Here is a 20,805-nt window from a genome sequence, read left to right as displayed (position 1 = left end):
TTCCACATTTGGGAGGTGAATAGAGGTAAGAAAAGAACCAACAGCAATCCATGTGTGAGTGGGAACACAAGTTGTACCGTGCACTTTATCAAGGGTAACCTTAATTTTAGGTTAGGTAATGCCTATGGGTGCAACTGTCAATTTGGGGCAATTGCTTCTATCTGGATGGTAAAACTTCACTTTTTGAAGATTTACATAGTTTAGAGTGTTTGCTCCAAGTTAACGGGTGGGGTGTTCTAAAAATGTTTTTTTTTTTTGTTTGAGGGTTTCATTAAAACAAAAAAGTCTTGAAAAATGTGACTTTTGTTTTAATTGAGAAGCAACAACTGTACAAAAGGTCTGCCAAGCATTAGTGTGTGCATAACTGGTGAGAACATCATTTTATCATAATGGCTATGGTATTCATATTATCTTGGAACATAAATGGCCTTACAAATAGAGACAAAAAGGAAAGGGTATTGAATTAGATTAAGAAATGCAGACTGCAAATAGCAATACTGCAGGACACTCATTTAGAAATAAATGAGCATGTGAATTTGACAAATATAGGAATTCAGGATGGATAATCAGCAGAATATCAGGAACAAAGGAAAAGGGGAGTAATTATACTAACTGGTAGAGGGACTCCAATAGTGACAGAAGTGGAAAGAAAAGATAATAGTGGTATATTTGTGGTAGCAAGGGGCTAACAGCAAAGAAGCAAGATTATGCTGGCATGTATTTATATTCCACTAAAAACTGCTGTTATGGGCTTAAGAAAATTTTGTGAGAAATCATCAGCTTTCAGCAGGGCATATTATTGTAAGTGGGGACTGGAACCTGACTTGCAATAGTAAGGATGTACCAGGAGGGCCTAGAAGGTTCATAGATTGGTACTAGGCTATTGGCTCTAGGGCCTATACAAGCCTAGCCATAACAATTCCCTGGCTATTTTTTCCCCACAATATTTACTTCCCTGGACCCCTGTCTAGCAGGGCGTCTGATGTGATCCCCGGGGTAAATTTCCTATCTCCCATCCAGAAGTTGAGGCTTCTTCTGAAGACGGCCAAGGAGGCACTCTGCTTGACATGTCTGGACAGTCTATTTCAGAGTATGGGGAGTCTCTGGGTCAGGAACCTATCCCTCCAGCATGTTTTGTTCACTTTGATGACAAGGTTTAGGTCCCTGGAGCATGTGGCTCTGGTAGATCGGGATTTCTTTAAGTGTAGCATGTCCCAATAGCTCCAAGTTTGACTTGGCTTTGTATGTTAAGCAGGGATCGCCTCTGAGTAGACGATATGCGACAGAGTACAGCTGGAGCTATTTCAGTCGGTCAGCATAGGGCATCTGCCTTAGGTCTGCGATACGTTTAGTGAGGTATTTCTGTGGCCTTTCCAGTTGTTGCAGATGTCTTGTGAGGTACGTACCAAATGGGGCGTTGTACTCTATGATGGGTCTAATGAGGGATGAGTATAGTGGGACAATGACCTACTTTTTTTTCTGGATGAAAAGCCCTTAGTGATGAGGTGTGCCACATAGGATTTCCTGACTGTTGTGGCGATGTGGTTATCGAAGGAGAGACCACTGTCTACCTGTGTTCCTAAGTCTCTTATCACGCTTTCGGTGTTTAGTGTACTGCCACCTATGTGGTAATTCATGGGTACATGGTTTTTCCCAAAGGGGATAACTATACACTTTTTGGCATTGAGCTTGAGCCCATGGCTCTAGCACCACGCATCTGTTTCTGTAAGGCCCTTTTGTAGAATATCCACATCATTTAGGGATTCAATAACGGCTCCCAGTTTGCAGTCATCTGCGAACTTTGTTAGCCAGAGTCCCTTAGTGTTGGCATGTACTTCAGAGAAGTAGATGCCAAAAAGAGCGGTCCCAGGACTGAACCCTGAGGTACTCCACTTGTCTGGAACTGGATTTAGAGTCAGCTACTTTTACAGTGTGGGTTCTGTCAGTAAGCCAGTTGGCAACCCATCGAGTGACGTAGGGATTTATGCCCAGCTTAGTAAATTTATCTATGATTCCAGAGTGGGGAATGGTGTCAAAGGCCTTGGCGAGGTCCACATAGGCTACGTGGACCACCTTATCCTCGTCCACGGCTCTGGAGACTGATTCGAAGAAGTCAATCAGATTCAGGAGACACGATTGGCCCCTCACAAACCCAAACTGGGTGGGGTCCAGTGTTTGAAGGTTGCCATTGTCTTTGTTTACAAGTTCCATGATAATACGTTCCATGGCTTTGGAGATCAGGCTTGTCAGACTGATGGGATGGTAGTTCCCAGGATCCGAGGTGCATCCCCCCCTTGTGGAGTGGGATAACTGTAGCTGTGCACCACTCAGTGGGCAGGAAGCCTGAGGTGAGGCTATGGTTAAACATGACACTTGGGTGAGGTGCCAGTTCATTTTGTAGTTCATGTAGTACTGGTCCCAAGGATGCTGTATTCTTAGCTTTGGAGAGTGCGGTTTTTACCGGTGTGGCCATGATTACTGGAATTTAGCAATCTTTCTGTATTGAGATGGGCCCTTTAGGGGGTGAGAGGGGGGTGAAGTTGGCACTGAATCGATCGGCCAGGATATTGGCAATGTCCTTGGGAGCAGTATATTTAATGCCATTCTGTTCTAGCTCAGAGCAGATCTGAGCATTGCCATTTAGATTCTTGACATAGCTATAGAATGCCTTGTGGTTGTCTTTGGAAACTTTGGCAATTTTATTTTTGGAACTAGCTTTGGAGGATTTTAAGAGGGATCTCAGCTTCTTACTGAGGGTGGCAAGGGAGTTTTTTGCATCCTGGGATTTTCCTCTTTTATGCAACAGTTTCTTCATTCTGTTGTATAGTTTATGACAGGGGACCACCAGATTGGCTTCCTTTTTTTGGAGGAGAGCGCCTTGGTTCCATTTGGGATGGCACGATTCATGCATGAGTGGATGTGCTCGTACAGTGCTTTAGTGTAGGATTAGTCAGCCAAACTTTCAGTTCCCATTTGCATGGGTGTCATGAAGTTTGTTACTTCTGATTGAGTAGCATGAAGTTGGCCTTGCAGAAGTTTTTTTTACAGATGTTTCCTTGCTGGGGGGTGGGGGTGGGATGTAGATGTCAAAGGTGATTAGCTTATGGTCAGTCCTAACCAACGAGGGGGTGATTATATAATGCAGAGACAATATAACAAAAGAGTGTAGATTTCTACAATCATTTATGAAAATATTTGATATGGAAGATGCAAATTCAATATTAGGAACTCAAAGAGAAGTATTCCGCAAAGTACAATATCTGGGCTAGACTAGATAGAAACTATCTGACAGGAACATGAGCATTTAATTGAAAGTTTTCAAATACATCCAGTAACTGTTTTAGATCATGCATGGATAAAAAACTAAGGTAAAACTGCATAGTGATAAAGTAAAAATGAGACATTGGCACTTGTTAGAGACAGAATTTTAAGGAATGGGTAGTGGAAATTATTCCAAAGTTATTAGGGAAAATAGAAATATTTTAACAAGTTATAGGTAGTGAGTGGGATAACATGGAGTTCAAAACAGGATAAAAATAAAAAGAGAGAGATATAGTTAAGAAGTAATGCAAATTACAAGGGGCCAACAAAGGTTAAAGTACTGCAGAATAAGAAGAATCTCTCAGAACAGGGGGTACAAACAGTGTGTGCTAAGAGAAAACAATGGAGAATCTGGATAATTTGCTTAAGTTTAGAAAGACTGATGTTAAGCAACTATGTTCTGACAACTTCAGTGTATAAAAACTTTTATGACAATGACTTGGGCAGCAGAAAGTAGAAAAGGTTGCTGCCAAACATAGCAAGCAAAGAACAAGAAAAATAAACAGATGCTGAAAAGGTATTACGAAATATTTCAAAAACGTTATGAAAATTTGTATAAAGCAGAAAATGTAGAAATCGAAGAAGAGCACAAATGAGAAAATTTATGGAAGATAATTATTCCAAAGTTAGTTGTTAAGCCTCATCTATATCTAACAGTTAAGATAGGTGGAGGTGAGAAAAAATGGTGATGTATAATCAGTTTTCAGGAAAGTCTCCAGAACAGATGGTATTCCTGTGGAGGTTAGGAAGGAAAAAGTGATACAAATCCAGAGGGTTTTGTTTTAACACTATTTTAAAAGGAGGGGAAGTACCAACATTTTGGAAGAAAGCTGCGATGCCTATACTACCTAAACATGGTAAATATCCATCAGACCCATTTCAATTTTAAACCATGATTATAAAGTGTTTATGTCTAAAATAGCTAAAACAATTGCAAAGGTATTGCCAAAGTTAAAAGGTATGAATCAATGTGGTTTTGTAGTGGGAAGGCAAACATTTGAGAATGTTAATAAAACAATGATGATCCAGAGGGAAGCAGAATGTAAGAAAACACTCCTGTTGTTGGCGGGTCTTGATACATAGAAAGCATTCGACAGAGTAAGATGGGATTTTATGAACAGGTCAATGGAAGCATTTGCAATCCCCAACACAATAAGTTAATTAGGAGGATATATGAAGGATCAAAGGGAAGAATTAAAGTGGGAGAGTTTTTTCTGATAAGTTGATTTTGAATAGAGGAACCCGCCACGGGGTGTTATATTTCCCCTTGGTCACCTGCTTTATATTAAAAGCCACTGGCAAAGAAAATAACGGACTCAGTAACGCAAGGTATCATAATCAAGAAAAGTTGGCTTTATTTGCAAATATTATTCTGTACACCTCAGTCTTGTGGAACACTTTAAGACAGTTTCAAATATTTTCATGATACAAAATTAATGAAGATAAAACAAAGGCTGTAGTCCTAAATTATAGACCCACACACAAACCGGTTCAGCAATACCCATATTTAGGAGGACACAATAAGTTGAAGTATTTAGGAGTATAGATTAAAAAGGCTTCTGGTACGACAGCCAAGGATAAGTGGAAGCAGAATAAAATAGAATACAAAAATTGAGAAATTGGAAACACAGGTTTATGGATATGGATAGTAAGATACAAGAAGTGAAAAGTTTTTAGTCCCTTTAGTTTTGTGAAAAATCTTTTACTTCAAATTCAATTTCAACATATAATCCGTACAAACAACAACTCCATAAGAGTGGTGAACAAACGTAATACAGTAGAGGGTATACATAACAATACAACAAACTATGTACGAATATACCATATTTCCAGCACTGAAGAAAGGTTAGTAGTTTCAAGCTAGAATATGATCAAAAAGGGTGTTCAAAATTCAGTGAAGTGGGGGTGGAATATTTGAGTGATGGTTAGGTATTTATTGGCAGGTAAGTGGTTGGTAGCTAGGTATTTAAATCCATTCCATGTGAGCAAGGCTCTATCTTTAAAGTTGAGTGCAATATACTATTTGAGTAATGTAAAATGTGATAGGGTGGCTGCGGTGGTGTGCTGAGTCTGCATGTCCTCCCTGTTGCTGCGTGGGTTTCCTCTGGGTGCTCCGGTTTCCTACCACATCCCAAAGACATGCTGTAGGTGGATTGGACACTCTAAATTGGCCCTAGGTGTGAGTGCGTGCGTGTGTGCCTTCTGTGGAAGGTTGGGCACCGGGGCTGGCAACTGGACACCGTAAAACTCCATTGCAAATCATGAGCGGACAGGTGATCCGCTGTGGCGACCCCTAACCGGGAAAAACCGAAAGAAGAAGTAGTAATGTAAAAAGTGATATTAATACACGTCTGCAGCTTAGATAAACCAGTAGGAGGGATATGTAAGAGCAAATTTCCAAGACAGAGTTGTTTTTTTTTATAGCCCATATTTTCAGTTGTACTCTTACGAAGGACGAGAGTTTGTAGGAGCATTTGTAGCTCCAAAAAATGTGAAAAAGATCAGCCTTGTGATTACTCCAATAGGGGCAAAAAGGGGAGGTTGTGGGATAGATTTTATTTAGTGTGGTTGGAGTGAGGTGAGCATTATGAAATATTATGAGCTGTGTATATTTAAGTTTTTTAAGGGGAGTACATTTTGAGGTTAGATGAATAACTTGAGAGAATAAAAATAAATATTAAAAATATTAAATTATATATATTAATAATAATATGATTGACTTAAGTAAATACCCCCTCCTGAAGGAGATTACCGAAATGAGAACTCAAATGAACCTCCCCAAAAACTACACAATCGTTATAGGACAAATTCAAGACCTTTGCCACTTTATCACAGAGGACCCCAACACAACTGCTAATGACACTAAAGCACTTTATCGAACCTTCTATTAAAAAAAAAAAATATATATATATATATATATATATATATATATATATATATATATATATATATACATACATATACATACATACACACATACACACGTATCTCCAATTCTTACAAATGTATTCTCCCAATTAAAACTCAAAAAGATGTAATCTTCTCCAAATACTGGAAAGACCTAGATCCACCAATGTCTAATAACCAAATCTCCCAAGCTAGTCTCTTTAGTTTTATACACTAGGTCGGGTCAGGCATATTTTTAGTCAACCAGTACAGAAGCTGTGGACACTAATTAATAAAATGTGAAGGAATTTATCTAGGAAGGGCAGGTGGAAAGAGTTATGTGGGATAAGATGATCCTTCTAACAGGACAATGTAGTTTAGCATTACCTGATTTAAAGGGATATTGTATAGCTACACAGTTAAGGATCACATACATAAAACAAGCAGAAGGTTACAATTCAAAATGGAAAGGAATGATGGTCAACACAGTGGCATTTTGGATGCATATCCTTAAAGATAACAAAAACAACCATATAGAATATTATATTCATAAAGAGAAGAAAGTATTCTAAGAAGTAAGCCAAGACTGGAATAGAGAAATGAGATTTGGCTACTAGGCATGCCTGTAAGTAGGGGGTGAAGAAAATTGGCAAGAGGAGGTTGGAATTTACTGGAAAAAAGTGGCAAAATAACCAAGGTATTAGAAGCAAATAACTAGAAAGGCAAGGTAACAGTGAGATGAGGCTAAGAAGATATCTGGACTACAGGCTACAGACTGCCTTCCCTAGCAGGAATTGATATCAAGAGTATATGTAAAGAGAAATAGATAGGGAATTTTAAGTGAAAGGGCTGTTCTGGTATATATTTTTAACTGAACCTAGAACAGAAGCTACTATTTAAAAGGAACAATTAGTAGGGCATGTAAAATACTCCATGATAACTATAAGAACTATAAGAATCAATTACAGGTGGTTAGAAAATACTAGGAAGAGACTGGAAAAACAATTTACAAGAGATCAATGGCAGGACATATGTATAGCTCCCAAGTAGGCAATAAAGTCCAGAAGGTTTAGGATCTTTGCTGGGAAGTACTGTCCTAAGTATTTCTATACTACAAACAGACTTTGACAAATTTTTCCTCACATACATAGCAAATGATGGAGATGTGATAGGGAGGAAAGAGATAACTGTGAATGTATGTTTCAGCAGTTTAACGACTTGACAGATTTTAAAAATTCCCTACAAAGTATTCTGCCAGAAATAATGGGTCAGCAAATGGCTGAGACTAAGGAAATTATTCTTTTGAGCTGGGACACAGGATCTAAATTACCTAAACACAGTAAGGCCTTTTTAAGTTTAATTCTACTGGCTGCCCAAAAAGCAATTTTAAGAAAATGGAAATCAATGTCTAAACCAACTGTATTTAAAGTACTGAATATTATACAAAACTTGAAGTGGGATCTTTAGAAAAGGTAAGTACACAATTACCTAAAAATAAATGGAAGTTTATGGGAAAGTATATTTGTGTAAAATCTTACACATAATAGATGTCCATTTTTTTCACTGTTGCAGTATCCATCACATGCTGGATGTCCTGCCAAGGAGAGCCATGTGTCTGGCCAGAATACCAAATACTTTACATCCTCCCAGCCTCATATGTCAGGTGTATGCTCCCCACACAAGTGTAGGGTACAAAAGTGACAATACACATGCTCCATACTCAGAAATGAAGTGCCCCAGGAAAAACGAAAACATGCACATCCAGAAGGAAAAAGAAACATAAGAGAAATAGGGCAAGAAGGCAAACAGCCCTCAGCGGGCAAAATGTTCCCTGCAGGAGACAGAGAGAGAGAGAAGGGGGCAGGCAGGGGGGACTGGATACTGCAACAGTGAAAAGGACATCTACTGTTATGGTAAGATTTTTCACAACTGTACTATGTTCTTTCTTATCACAGTTGCAGTATTCATTACATGTTGGAGATTACCAAAGCTACTGTAAAGGATAGGAGGAGGAAGGAATAGAGCAGCCCTCCATTCATGAGGTTGTGTCCTGGACCTGCTCAGGGAGTCTGCCAGAATGTTGTGTTCTGAAGGGGATGTAGACCACCTGTTGGGTTACCTGATGGTGGATAGCCAAATCCCAGGTCTAAAGGGCTAGTCTGCAAAGAAGAAAAGACCTTGTGTCCCCTTGTTTGTTGATGTACCACATGACTGTGGTGCTGTCTTGTAGTGGTCTATAAAGATTTTTTAATGACCTGGAGGCCAAAGAGAATAGAAAGTCTGAAAAGCAAGAGTAAGCACCCTCATCTCTTTAATGTTAATGTGATCTGATCTCTGATGAAGGGGCTATAGATCCTGAACCTTCAGATTGTTGGAAGAGGCTCCCCACCCCAGATCAGAAGCATCTGTGAGTGGCTCTTGAGTAGGGGTAGGAGTCTGAAAAGACAGACTTGGATTGAGGGAGATCTGCCAAATCCACCAATGAAACTGGAGTTTCAGACAAAGTATTAAGAGAACCGGAAACTCCAGAGTGTGACAATGCTGGAGCTGAACAGTCTTTAGGTACCACTGAAGCTTTCTCATATGAAGCTTGGTCAAGGGATGCATGGAAATTACTGAAGCCATGAACCTCATGGCTCTGGGGAAGTATAGACTGGAAGTAGTTCATCAGACAGAAACTTGGGAGAAGTAACAGAAGCCAACATTGGAATGGTTTGGATTCTGTAATCTAGAAAAATGTGGTCTAGAGAAGGATTGAGAACTGACTTTTTGAGATTGATGGTTATGTCCTAAACTGCGCAGGAGCATGATGAAGTGCAAATCTTTCAGAAGCCTGGATTGAGAGAGGGAACATGAAGAAGCAGGTCATCCAGATATGAGAATATCTCTATTCCCCAAAGCCTGCAAAAGACTATGATGAGGGCCAGACATTTGGTGAATACCCTTGAGGCCACAGAAAGACTGAAAGGCAAAGCAGAGAAAAAATGAGAGGAAGAAATACAGAAATGTAAAAATGTCTTGAAGGGAGAAAAACCCTGTTTCTCTTTGAGATTCTGGAACAGTTTGGCTAGTACCCTGATCCAAAAAATTCTGCAGAACCACAGAAAAATGAGGAATTTGGTCTAGTGGCAGCTAAGGAAGACCTGACAAGGGGGGGGGGTTCATACCATAAAATAACTGTGATAGATAATGGACAGAACCCAAGAGTCTGAAGTAATCTTTTGCCAGAAAGCAAGAGAAAGGGAAAGCCTGAGAGACATTGAACTTGGCCAAGGGGAGGGAGACAAAATAAGTCACATGGAGGCAGATGTGTCCTGAAAATGGGGCTTTTGAGCTTCAGAAGTCTGGAGAACATGCATTTATGAACACATTTTCCTTTAGAAGGCCGATGAGGTTTGCCTATGAACAAAGGCAACTTAGGATAATTTCACTGAAATTTAGTTATGGGAGAAACAAATATTTAAGATCCTGCATGACTTTACTTTCGCCTTGCAGCATCTTAAACAAAAGTCAGCAAACAGCTGTACCAAAGAGTTTTTATTGCCCAAAGGAACATTTAAGAGCTTGACCTTAATATCATCAGGGAGGACTTGAAGCCAGCAGTACTTTCTCATAGCTGAACTTGAAGCAGCAGCCCTAGAAGATGAGTCAGCTGAATCATAGCTATATTTGACAGAATGACGGACTACCTGTGAAGTAGAATTCAATAAGGAGAGGGCAGCAGTCCTCCCTTCAGTCAGGAAAGTCCGACACCCCCACCCCCACAAAATGAGACAAAAGGGCCAAAACATACCTGGTCACACGGGTTTGATAATTTATGGCTTGAAGGCCACAGTAGTAGAAATACAAACCTTTTCCCTCAGCCTGTCCATTGCCCAACTGTCTATCAGAAGGGAGAAGTTTGGACGCTGGTAAAAGCTTGGATAGCTTGCAGCAGAAATTCAGACCACAGCAGGGTGAGAATGACATTTGTAAAGGTACTTAAATGCTTCAGAAACCTTATAAATATGGTCTGGCTTCTTAGGAGCTGGAGATTGGGAAGCAGAAGCCAAAGAGGCAGCTGAAAAAGAATCCAACACAGGGGAGACAGTTGGAAGTTTGAAGATTCTCTAACAGCTCATACTATCTCTTTTGAATGTCAGAGACCTGGGAGCAACCCACTTAAAATGCTCTAGCACGCAAACCACAGTGCCTGCAAAGGACAACTCCTCAAAGGGAGAATCAGGACAAGAGGAATCCTTTTCCATAGACCCAGTTTAAAGGTGAGGTAATCTGTGAGAAGTAGGCCAATGGTTCATCTCCTGAACCCACCACCTCATCCAAAAAATCAAGAGTATCTAGCCCTTTTGGCTGGAGTAGATGGCCAAGGAGAAGTAGGAACAGATAATCCCTGAGGGGGCCGCAAAGCCATCAGGGCATTGAAAAAACCCTGGGTAAAGTCCTGTCATTCCCTCTGAGAATCCTTAGCAAAGGGAGGAGTATGTTTATTTTTCTACTTTTTTAATGGGACATTGCCCACCTTATCATGAAGGGATTCTCATCTAGATCAAGGGAGGTCATAGTCTCCCTATACTCATCACTCATCAGACCAATGATTGAGTACAATGCCCCATTCGGAATGTATCTGACCCGACACTTGCAGCAGCTGGAAAGGCCACAAAAGTTCCTCACCAAAAGGATAAAGGGTCTCAAACATCTGTCCTATGCTGCCCGACTGAAAGAACTCCAGCTCTATTCAGTCGCCACCTCTTGCTCAGAGGTGACCTTTGCCTAACATACAAGGCCATGTCAAACCCAGATTTGATGAATATGCTTCACCTCAAAAAATCTAGATCCGTCAGAGCCACAAGGGCGGGAGACTTAAACCTCCACACGGCTATTAATAGGACATGCTGGAGGGATAGATTCATCACCCAAAGACTCCCTATGCTGTGGAATAAAATCCCGGTATATGTGAGGCAGAGCACCTCGCTGGCCTTGTTCAAGAGAAATCTTGACCAATGGATGGGAGATCGCAGATATACCCCAGGGATTACCTCAGTGTCACTGCTCAACAGAGGCACAGCAAAATAATGGGTATAGTTCCCCATACTAAAGGGGTGGCGTAAGCCACAAAACTATGGGCTAGGCTTGTAAATGCCCTCGGGCAGATAGCCTAGTATGAACCTATGAACCTATGAACCTATGAACATCAGCCTTGACCAACCTACGGGGCTCAGAGCCATGCCTAGACTCAATAAGGTTACCAGGAACCTCTTCCCAAACAAGAATGTGGGGAAATCTCTTGGGCCCTTCGGAAATAATCAGCCATGACTCTGCACCAACGTCTGTGATGGATGTTACAGCCTCAAAGGACATGAAAAAGCCAGTTCCATGCCGGCCTCTGACAGGGTTGTGGCAGAGAAAACCAGTGTCACCAGTGAACAGTCTCCAGTGTTTTCATCCACCTTGACAGAGACATCTGGGGGAGGATGGACAACAGCAGAGTCAGACAGAAACATCTTGGTCTTCTTTTTAAGATATGGCAGTATCTCAAAAGCAGGCAGATTCGGCCATGGTACCCAGAGTCAAAAGTTCAAAATGTTGGTTCTCAAAGTAAATGGATAAAGATGACAGATGGCTGTGAGGGGTTTTGGGAACAAAATCCTGACAAATGGTAAAATGGGTATGACAGTGTAAAGCACCTAGGCAGAATAAACACTTCTTGTAATGGTCTTTATGGGGAATCTGTCTCCCAAATTGACATTTTCCTCTCATAGATGACATGAGCCCCAAGTACACACAGAAGGAAATAAAAAGAAGGAAATCCAGAGGGGCATCTATCTGCAAATGGCTTGATAGAAACTATCTCAGTGAAGGGTGTTCAAGCTTGATGTTCAACTGTGGGGTTCAGACTGGTGGCAAAGAAGTTCTGAGTATGGAGCATGTGTATGTCACCTTTATGCCCTATGCTTGCGCAGCAAGCTTATGCCAGACTTATGACGCTGGGAGGATGTAAAGGCCTTGGTATACTGGCCAGACATTAGGCTGCTCTTGGCAGGAGATCCCACGTGTGATGAATACTGCAACATTGATAAGGAAGGGCAGCAATACATGCTGAATAATACTGAAAAGGAGGAGGAACAGTGAGGTTTAACAGAAGGCAGGAATTCAGTAGTTTATGTAATATTGACTGATGACAGTTACAAAGAAAGAAAATATATGTGATGTGTAATGCATGTAAATTGAAAGAAATGCTAATATGGTTTGCCTTTTTGTTTTGACCCACCTTTCATATTACCAACCCAGCCCTGTTGCCTTGTCCACACCGGAGCTTCCAGCTAACTCCATACCTCCCCAAACTTAATCCAGTATTGCTACGGCCAATCATGGATCCAAGACAACAGGGCTCAGCACATCTGAGCTTATGTCCAATGCATTCACCCCCTCTTTGTGGCGATGTGGTTTGGTCATGGGTGCGTGTGCAGTATGAGCTTAGGACATACTGTCCCACCTCTGCAGCAGCTCAGGCAGGCCCAATTTCCACCCGCTAACCATGGCTCCTCTAGCAATGTCTCTGGCCTCGGCCAGGTATCATTGCCAAGAGATGTCCATACCCCCCCCCCCAGGATAGGCATGCCCATCCCCCTCTTGCCATGCTATCAATCACCAGAGCTGTTAATCAAACCCGTCTTGCCTGGGTTGTCGTCAGGGCTTTATACCTCTACTCCACCGGAGCAGCTTATTAAAGGTGTTGGAAAAAAAAACTCAGTTCATTCTCTTTTATAGACCTCATATTTAAATGAAAAAATACTGCATTTTTCTTCAGAAAGTGATGCACTTTACTGCAGTGTAAAATACTTTTGTATGCTTCCCAGAATGTGTACAGCTCTACTGCTACATGCCTTAAGTATATTATGTTATATGCTAATTTATGTCCCCTTATAATTGCTACTATAATATCGCCTACTATTGTGCAATATTCCACTGTTACTTACCTTACAAATGAAGATTATACAATAACCCATTTTGTTTGTATGCATATGTGTTGAATCTTACTGTAAACCTGCTGCAATGTATAAGAAATACTGACAGCGACTTTCTTGAAAATGTTCTTTACAGACCTTCACTGAAAAGGTACTTTCAACTCAGTTGGATGATCCCAGTAAACAAACGCAAATAAGATAAATACAATAAAATAAAGTCCCTTGTTGACTGCCTAAAGACAAAATATAGATTGGCACATGTTATAAGGTAATACAGCTTACAGGATGCTAGAATAGTATTGGAGAAAAATTGTATTCACTGCCAGCCTTGAATTTGGGTTCCTTATTGCTGCTTACTCTTAACCCGCGGTGGTGGTGCTGCGGTAGTGTTGTTGCCTCATAGTAAGATGCTGTCCGGTTTGATTCTTAGCTAGAGCGTCTTCTGCGTGGAGACATGCGTGAATGGGCGTACCTTCGTTGAAGGTTGTGCGTCAGGGCTGGTAACTCGGCATGTAAAAATCAACTACCAATCATTAGCGGACCAGAGTTCCGCTGTGGCGACCCCTAACTGGGAAAAGCCGAAAGACACAAACAATTGTTGCTTACTCTTCACAGTCCAACCCCTTAGGCTAATAAAAGTTTGCTTAACAAGATTTTCTGATAAATGCTGCTTTGTTCAAGAGATGGTACCATCAGTAAACCAGCAATTGTTTGCCAGCAATGGAGAAGCAGACCCAGAGACCCTTACTTGAACTCAGCTTGATGTGCAACATTCTATGAGATGTCGATACGATAATGAGTTCTGTCTTTTAACAGTCCAAAACACACTAAAGGAAGGTGATTAGGACTTCTATTCCTTTAATTCCCATGTTTGGAGGCACCTTTGCAGAGATGTGAGAGAAGAAGCTTACTGTAATGTTTCTAAACTTTGCTACCTAGCAAAACATTAAGGGTATATTGAATTGTGTTTAACAGCTTACCGTGTTGTCTATTAATCTTAACTGTGCTTTGTTCAATCATTTGTAGTGAAGCATATATTCTTCTGTTACTACATATGTTTGCATGTACGAGTAACATTGGGAGAAAGGCTTCACAATCCCATCATACCAGGTTTACTTTTTTTTCTTTTTTTTTTTTTACTTTAATATCTTTGGCCCACATTACGAATGAAGCTCACTGAATCAGTTCACTTACTTTGAAAACAGATAAAGATCTAAATTAATATAAATGTAAACAGAAACTTTACTACATATAAATACATCTGACTCAACATGTCGGTCCCACCAAACAAGTGAACATTAATTTTTTTACTCTTTTTACTGAGCCTTGCTACATACTGCACTTCTCAGGTAAGAAAGTCTTGTTGACAATAAATGATTGTTATATCTTGCATTCATTAATTCTGTACTAACAAGCGCCATGTTGTGTTATGCAAATACATCAATACTATAGTCTTATCACAGAGCTAGTTCTTTCAAGGACAGCTTGTGACTGTACACTTACCTGTTACTACAAATCTGCAGAACTATACATTTTTTCCTATAATAAACCAAGTTAATGGGCTGGTGTCATGTCAAGTCTTATCAAAATGACGTGTGAAGCTATAGGCAAATTACATTGCTGGGGAATACAGATAGCAAGCTATTTTCTAATTCCAGCCTATAGGACAAATGTCTTCAATAGCTGGTCAGTTACTGACCCATTAATTGTCTAATATCCATTTTAATAGGTTTGGGGACAGGGTATAGAACTGGAGCCTATCTAGACACTCAGCGAGTGCAAGACAAATAAACTAATCTTCGATAGGACTCCAGCTCTCTGCAAGATGCACACTCAGTGACTCACTGACACATGCCATGGTCACCTACAAGCAAAATAGAGGATTGCCATTTCACCACAGTCTTTGAGATGTGGAAGCAAACAGAAGCACCTAGTGGAAACCCATGCAGATGGAAGAAAGATATGCATTCTGTGTACAGAAGAAGCTCTATCTGAGAAATGAACTGCAATATACAGAGTTCTGAGGCAGAAATGTTACCTATCTTGGTCAGCTATCAGAAAAAATAATAGCGGTCTTCCTCAGTTTTAACTTTCAATTCAATATGGAGATGGCAACATTTTGAAGGCAGGTTTGATCAGCCTTTTGAAAAGTTAAGGGTTTGTTTCAAAATCTGACTGGTGCTGAAACAAGCATGGGACAGCTGTTATGTGAATACATTATCTCACACAAAAGTGAACAATCTCATTATCACATGGCAAATTCCACATAAGTGAGCATTTGTAGGAAACTGTTGAAAATGTTAGCTTTATCTAAATAGGTACAGGCAAACTGATCTGGGTGGCACTAAAACAAAACAATAAGACATAAGTAGAACTGAAGAGCTCTGCCATCAGGTTTTATGTACTCTGGCACACTGGTGACTGGTGAACAAAGAAACCAATCTGCTGGGTGGTCATTTGACATCACTGCTAGATGCAGAGGGAGTGCGAGACAGGGCAGCATAAGCAGAGTCAAAGAAAACTAGGAACTACCACCTATGGGAATTTTTAAGGTCTGTCAGCTTTCTAAGATGGCACATTGTGGTTTTCTCGAGTCCTAGGTTAAGGAAAGTTGTCATCCAACAGTCTCCAGGGAAACTGATTCTGAAGTGTAGAAGCGGACTGGAAGCTGCCCCTGTAGCATAAAGTTTGGAGGTGAAGTTATCCATCTTGAGTAGACTGGAATTTATCTTACTTTTGGTACAAACAGAAAACGGATACCTGTTTTAAGTACTGTTGGATTGTACTGGAAATACTGAATATTTCCCCAATGCCCTGTAAAATTTCCCCTAGCTGTATAAATAACATCTCAGGTCTTCACAGAAAAGAGACCACTAGCATCATGGGACAAACCTAGTCAACAAAGAGTAATTAAGTAATCACATAAATAAATCAAAGTTATACATGATAAACCTTCTTCTCTTTCGGCTGTTCCAGTTAGGGGTCGCCACAGTGGATCATCTGTTTCCATTTCTTCCTGTCCTCTGCATATTGCTGTGTCACACCAACCACCTGCATGTTCTCTCTCACCACATCCATAAACTTAATCTTAGGCCTTCCTCTTTTCCTCTTACCTGGCAGCTCCATCCTTAGCATCCTTTTCCCAATATACCCAGCATCCCTCCTCAGCACATGTCCAAACCAACGCAATCTTGCCTCTCTGACTTTGTCTCCAAACTGTCCAACCTGAGCTGACCCTCTAATATACTGACTCCTAATCCTATCCATCCTTGTCACACCCAGTGCAAATTTTAACATCTTTAACTCTGCCACTTCGAGCTCTGACTCCTGCCTTTTTGTCAATGCCACTGTCTCCAACCCATACAACATAGCTGGTCTCACTACCCTCTTGTAGACCTTCCCTTTCACTCTTACTGGTACCAGTCTGTCACAAATCTCTACTGACACTCTTCTCCACCCATTCCACCCTGCCTGTACTCTTTTTCTTCACCTCTCTTCCACACTCACCATTACTCTGAACTGTTGATCCCAAGTACTTAAACTCATCCACCTTCGCCAACTCTACTCCCTGCATCCTCACCATTCCTCTATTCTCCCTCTCATTCTCACACACATATTCTGTCTTAGTCCTGCTGACCTTCATTCCTCTCCTCTCTAGAGCATACCTCCACCTCTCCAGGGTCTCCTCAACCTGGTCTCTACTCTCACTACAGATCACAATGTCATCTGCAAACATCATAGTGCATGGGGCCTCCTGTCTGATCTCATCTGTCAACTTGTCCATCACCATTGCAAATAAGAAAGGGCTCAGAGCTGATATTTGATGTAATCCCACCTCCATCTTAAATGCAACTGTCACTCCCACTGCAGACTTCACCACTGTCACACTACCCTCGTACATATCCTGCACCACTCTTACATACTTCTCTGCCACTCCTGACTTCTTCATACAATACCACAACTCCTCTCTAGGCACCCTATCACATGCTTTCTCCAAGTCCATAAAGACACAATGCAACTCCTTCTGACCTTCTCTATATTTCTCCATCAACACTTTCAGAGAAAATATCGCATCTGTAGTGCTCCTTCCCGGCATGAAACCATATAGCTGATCACTAATCATCACCTCCCTTCTTAACCTAGCTTCTACCACTCTTTCCCATAACTTCAAGCTGTGACGGATCAGTTTTATCCCTCTGTAGTTACTACAGCTCTGCACATCACCCTTATTTTAAAAATAGGTACCAAAACACTTTTTCTCCACTCCCCAGGCATCTTCTCACTTTCCAAGATTTTATTAAACAATCTGGTTAAAAACTCCACTGCCATTTCTCCTAAGCACCTCCATGCTTCCACTGGTATGTCATTTGGACCAACAGCCTTTCCATTCTTCATCCTCTTCATAGCTGTCCGTACTTCCTCCTTGCTAATCTGTTTCACTTCCTGATTTACTATCCCCACATCATCCAACCTTCTCTGTCTCTCATTCTCTTCATTCATCAGCCCCTCAAATTACTCTTTCCATCTGCTCAACACACTCTCCTCACTTGTGAGTACGTTTCCCTCACTATCCTTTATCACCCTTACCTGCTGTGCATCTTTCCCAGCTTGGTCCCTCTGTCTAACCAATCGATACAGGTCCTTTTTCTCCCTCTCTAGTGTCCAACCTTTCATACAACTCTCCATATGCCTTATCCTTGGCCTTCACCACCTCTCTCTTTGCCATGCTCCTCATCTCCTTATACTCCTGTCTACTTTCTTCATCTCTTTGACAATTCCACTTCTTCTTCACCAGCCTCTTCCTCTGTATACTCTCCTGTACTTCCTCATTCCACCATCAGGTCTCCTTGTCCTCCTGCCTCTGTCCAGATGTCACACCAAGCACCTTTCTAACTGTCTCCCTTACCATCTCTGCTGTAGTTACCCAGCTATTTGGTAACTCTTCACTGCCCCCAAGTGCCTCTTTCAAATCTTCCCTGAACTCCACCTCACAATCACCCTTTTTCAACTTCCACCATTTGATCCTGGCAGGGCTCTCACACTTGTCCTCCTCTTCTTGATCACCAGTGTCACCCTAAAGACCATCATTCTATGCTGCCTAACTACACTTTCCCCTGTCTCCACTTTACAGTCTCCAATCTCCTTCAAACTGGCCCTCCTGCATAGGATATAATCCACCTGTGTGCATCTTCCTCCACTCTTGTACGTCACCCTATGCTCCTCCCTCTTCTTAAAATACATATTCACCACAGCCATGTCCATCCTTTTTGCGAAATCCTCTACCATCTGACCTTCTGCATCCTCTCCTTAACACCAAACCTGCCCATCACTTCCTCATCCCCTCTGTTCCCTTCACCAACATGCCCATTGAAACTCGCTCCAATCATCAGTCCCTCACCCTTGGGTACACTCACCACCACTTCATCCAACTCACTCCAAAATCTTTCTCTCTCATCCATCGCACACCCAACTTCCATCAATTTCCAGCTTCATAAACATTACTCTGTCCGACACTCTTCACCACCAAAACACTCTTGGCATATTGTTCCTTCAGGATTTCTCCTCCCATTCACACCACGATAGAACAATTTGAACCCACTTCCTATACACCTGACCTTACACCCCTTCCATCTGGTCTATATGGTTCCATCTGGTGTATATGATAAAAAAAAAAAAAAAAAAAAGTGAAATACAGCCTGTGAATGTTCACTTGGGTTTTGTAACAATAATTACTGGATTAAGACCACATTCTGTTTTTCCCCACTTTTCAAGATTACACTATTTTTGTTAATCTGCAGGATGGTGTATACAGAATGCATCTTTGGTGGGCGCCACAAAAGAAGACTGCAGTACTCAGATTCATTATTCTCTTTTTATGCATTGCTCACTTCATCCTACTGCCAAAACTAGAAATTAAATACAGTACATTCAACTTCTTTCAGTTTAACCTGCATATAATTTCAAGTCTGGAGTCCCAACAAGAAGTCCTGTTGATCCAAATATAAGGATAAATGGTTTCAACTTTGACATTTCATTTGTTTGCTGTTTATGCATTGAGCAGATACCTGTCCTGAAACAGAGACTTGGTAAAGCCACCTCCAGGGATGTAGATTTGCTGTTCTGTTTCACTGACACCAGGAAATGCTGCTATCCTCTCCAGTTCCTTCCAGCTCAGTGACTGCAACTTCTCCTGTACAATGCTCTGTAGGTCAGGTGTCATTAAATAACGAAGTGGAGTGCTGTATATGGAGAAAAAAAAAACAATCAGCAATGGTTTACAGAATCAGTACGTTACACAGACTTTATTAAGAAAGGTACAAGAGCTAGGTAGCAAACTGCACCTAGAAAAAATAATTCTGCTACACAATTAGACATGATTTAACTGGTGGTACTATGTCAGTGCCAGAACTTGCAAACCAGAACATGGGAATATGACAAGGAGCAGAGGAACTTCTTAACAATGGCAGTACCATACTGAATTATGCTCATCTTCCACCAGGGAGCAGAGGACTAGGTAAATCATTCTGCAAAACCATCACACTGAAGTGTAAATATGACACTGTCCAGCTAGGTGACAGTGAGAACAACCTATTAGTTGGTGCTGTTACAAAAGAGTATATATAACTGTAAGGGTCATGAGCTAGATGCAATGAATTGCATGTCACATGATATGAAGTTCTTCTATACAGTTCAGTATAAACACAAATGTTAATGCTAGACCATATATTCAGTATATCTGTGTTGTCTGTTATTTAGCCTGGTATTACATGGTGCAAAAAGTGAAGAAATATTTGTAGAACAAAACAAAAATATTCACAGAAGTGGAAAACATATTTGCTTTTGAGAGTTAGTACAGAAGTATAATTCACAGTAACAAAAAATACTCATTTGCAAAACACCACAGTTTCATTTGTTGCACTGTAATTCAGCAGAGAACTGGAAGCTTTGGATCTATAAATTCTATTTGTTCCACACTGCAACTGGCTTATTTGTGAAACCTAAAACCTTCAATTTTAAGAAAAGTAGGTACTGCAATGTAAAAAGAAAGAAAGAAAAATCAGGTTAAAAGAGTATGACAAAAGAAAAATTTGTGTGCTTTTTCTCATTCTTGCATAGGGCAATGACTGGGTTAAGGCCCTTAACTAATCTAGTAACCAGTTTAAGAGAAAGCAAGTAAATGAAAAAGAATACTGAATATTATAAGGTCGTTTTCTAGTAAACAAATATATGCTTGGCAGTTTTCTGATTCTCATGTCTCTAGGAGACAATATGATAGAGAGAGAAATGGCTTGAAGAAATTTTTTTTCTGAAAGCATTAAAGTGTTTTCCCAGCTGAGAGAGCTAGAAAGATAAGAAAGCCAGGCAGCACTTAGTCGAAGCACAGGCTGCACCACGTGTCTTAACATGGATAACTTTTCTTTTAGGTTATCTTGAGTCTGTGTGTGGCTATCAGTTTGGAAGATTTGTTCCTATTAGAGGGATACAACTTCAATATTTTGTTGAATATGTACATAGGTTTTAGGGGGTATTGAGGTGTTTTTCTTTTGATTGACAGCTTTCTATAAAACAAAATGTTTTGTTAGATGTGACATAGGCTAACATGGATATGACAAAACTGTATAAAAGATCAACC

At 40.7% G+C, this 20,805-nt stretch overlaps 1 protein-coding gene across 1 annotated transcript in view; it reads right to left on the bottom strand.

Annotated features, from left to right (window-relative positions):
- Window positions 1-20,805, bottom strand: part of PSMG2 (proteasome assembly chaperone 2) — a 415,374-nt gene that overhangs the window by 131,162 nt on the left and 263,407 nt on the right. The window contains exon 5 of the mRNA XM_044067193.1: window positions 19,238-19,411. Within this exon, the coding sequence (XP_043923128.1) occupies window positions 19,238-19,411 (174 nt within the window). The remainder of the gene's footprint in view (window positions 1-19,237; window positions 19,412-20,805) is intronic.

Source organism: Protopterus annectens, chromosome 3.part1, assembly GCF_019279795.1.
Source record: "Protopterus annectens isolate FY-2018-M chromosome 3.part1, PAN1.0, whole genome shotgun sequence".
Lineage (NCBI taxonomy): Eukaryota > Metazoa > Chordata > Ceratodontiformes > Protopteridae > Protopterus > Protopterus annectens.
Note: the sequence above shows the minus strand (reverse complement) of the source record. Positions and strands in the feature narration are given on the sequence as shown.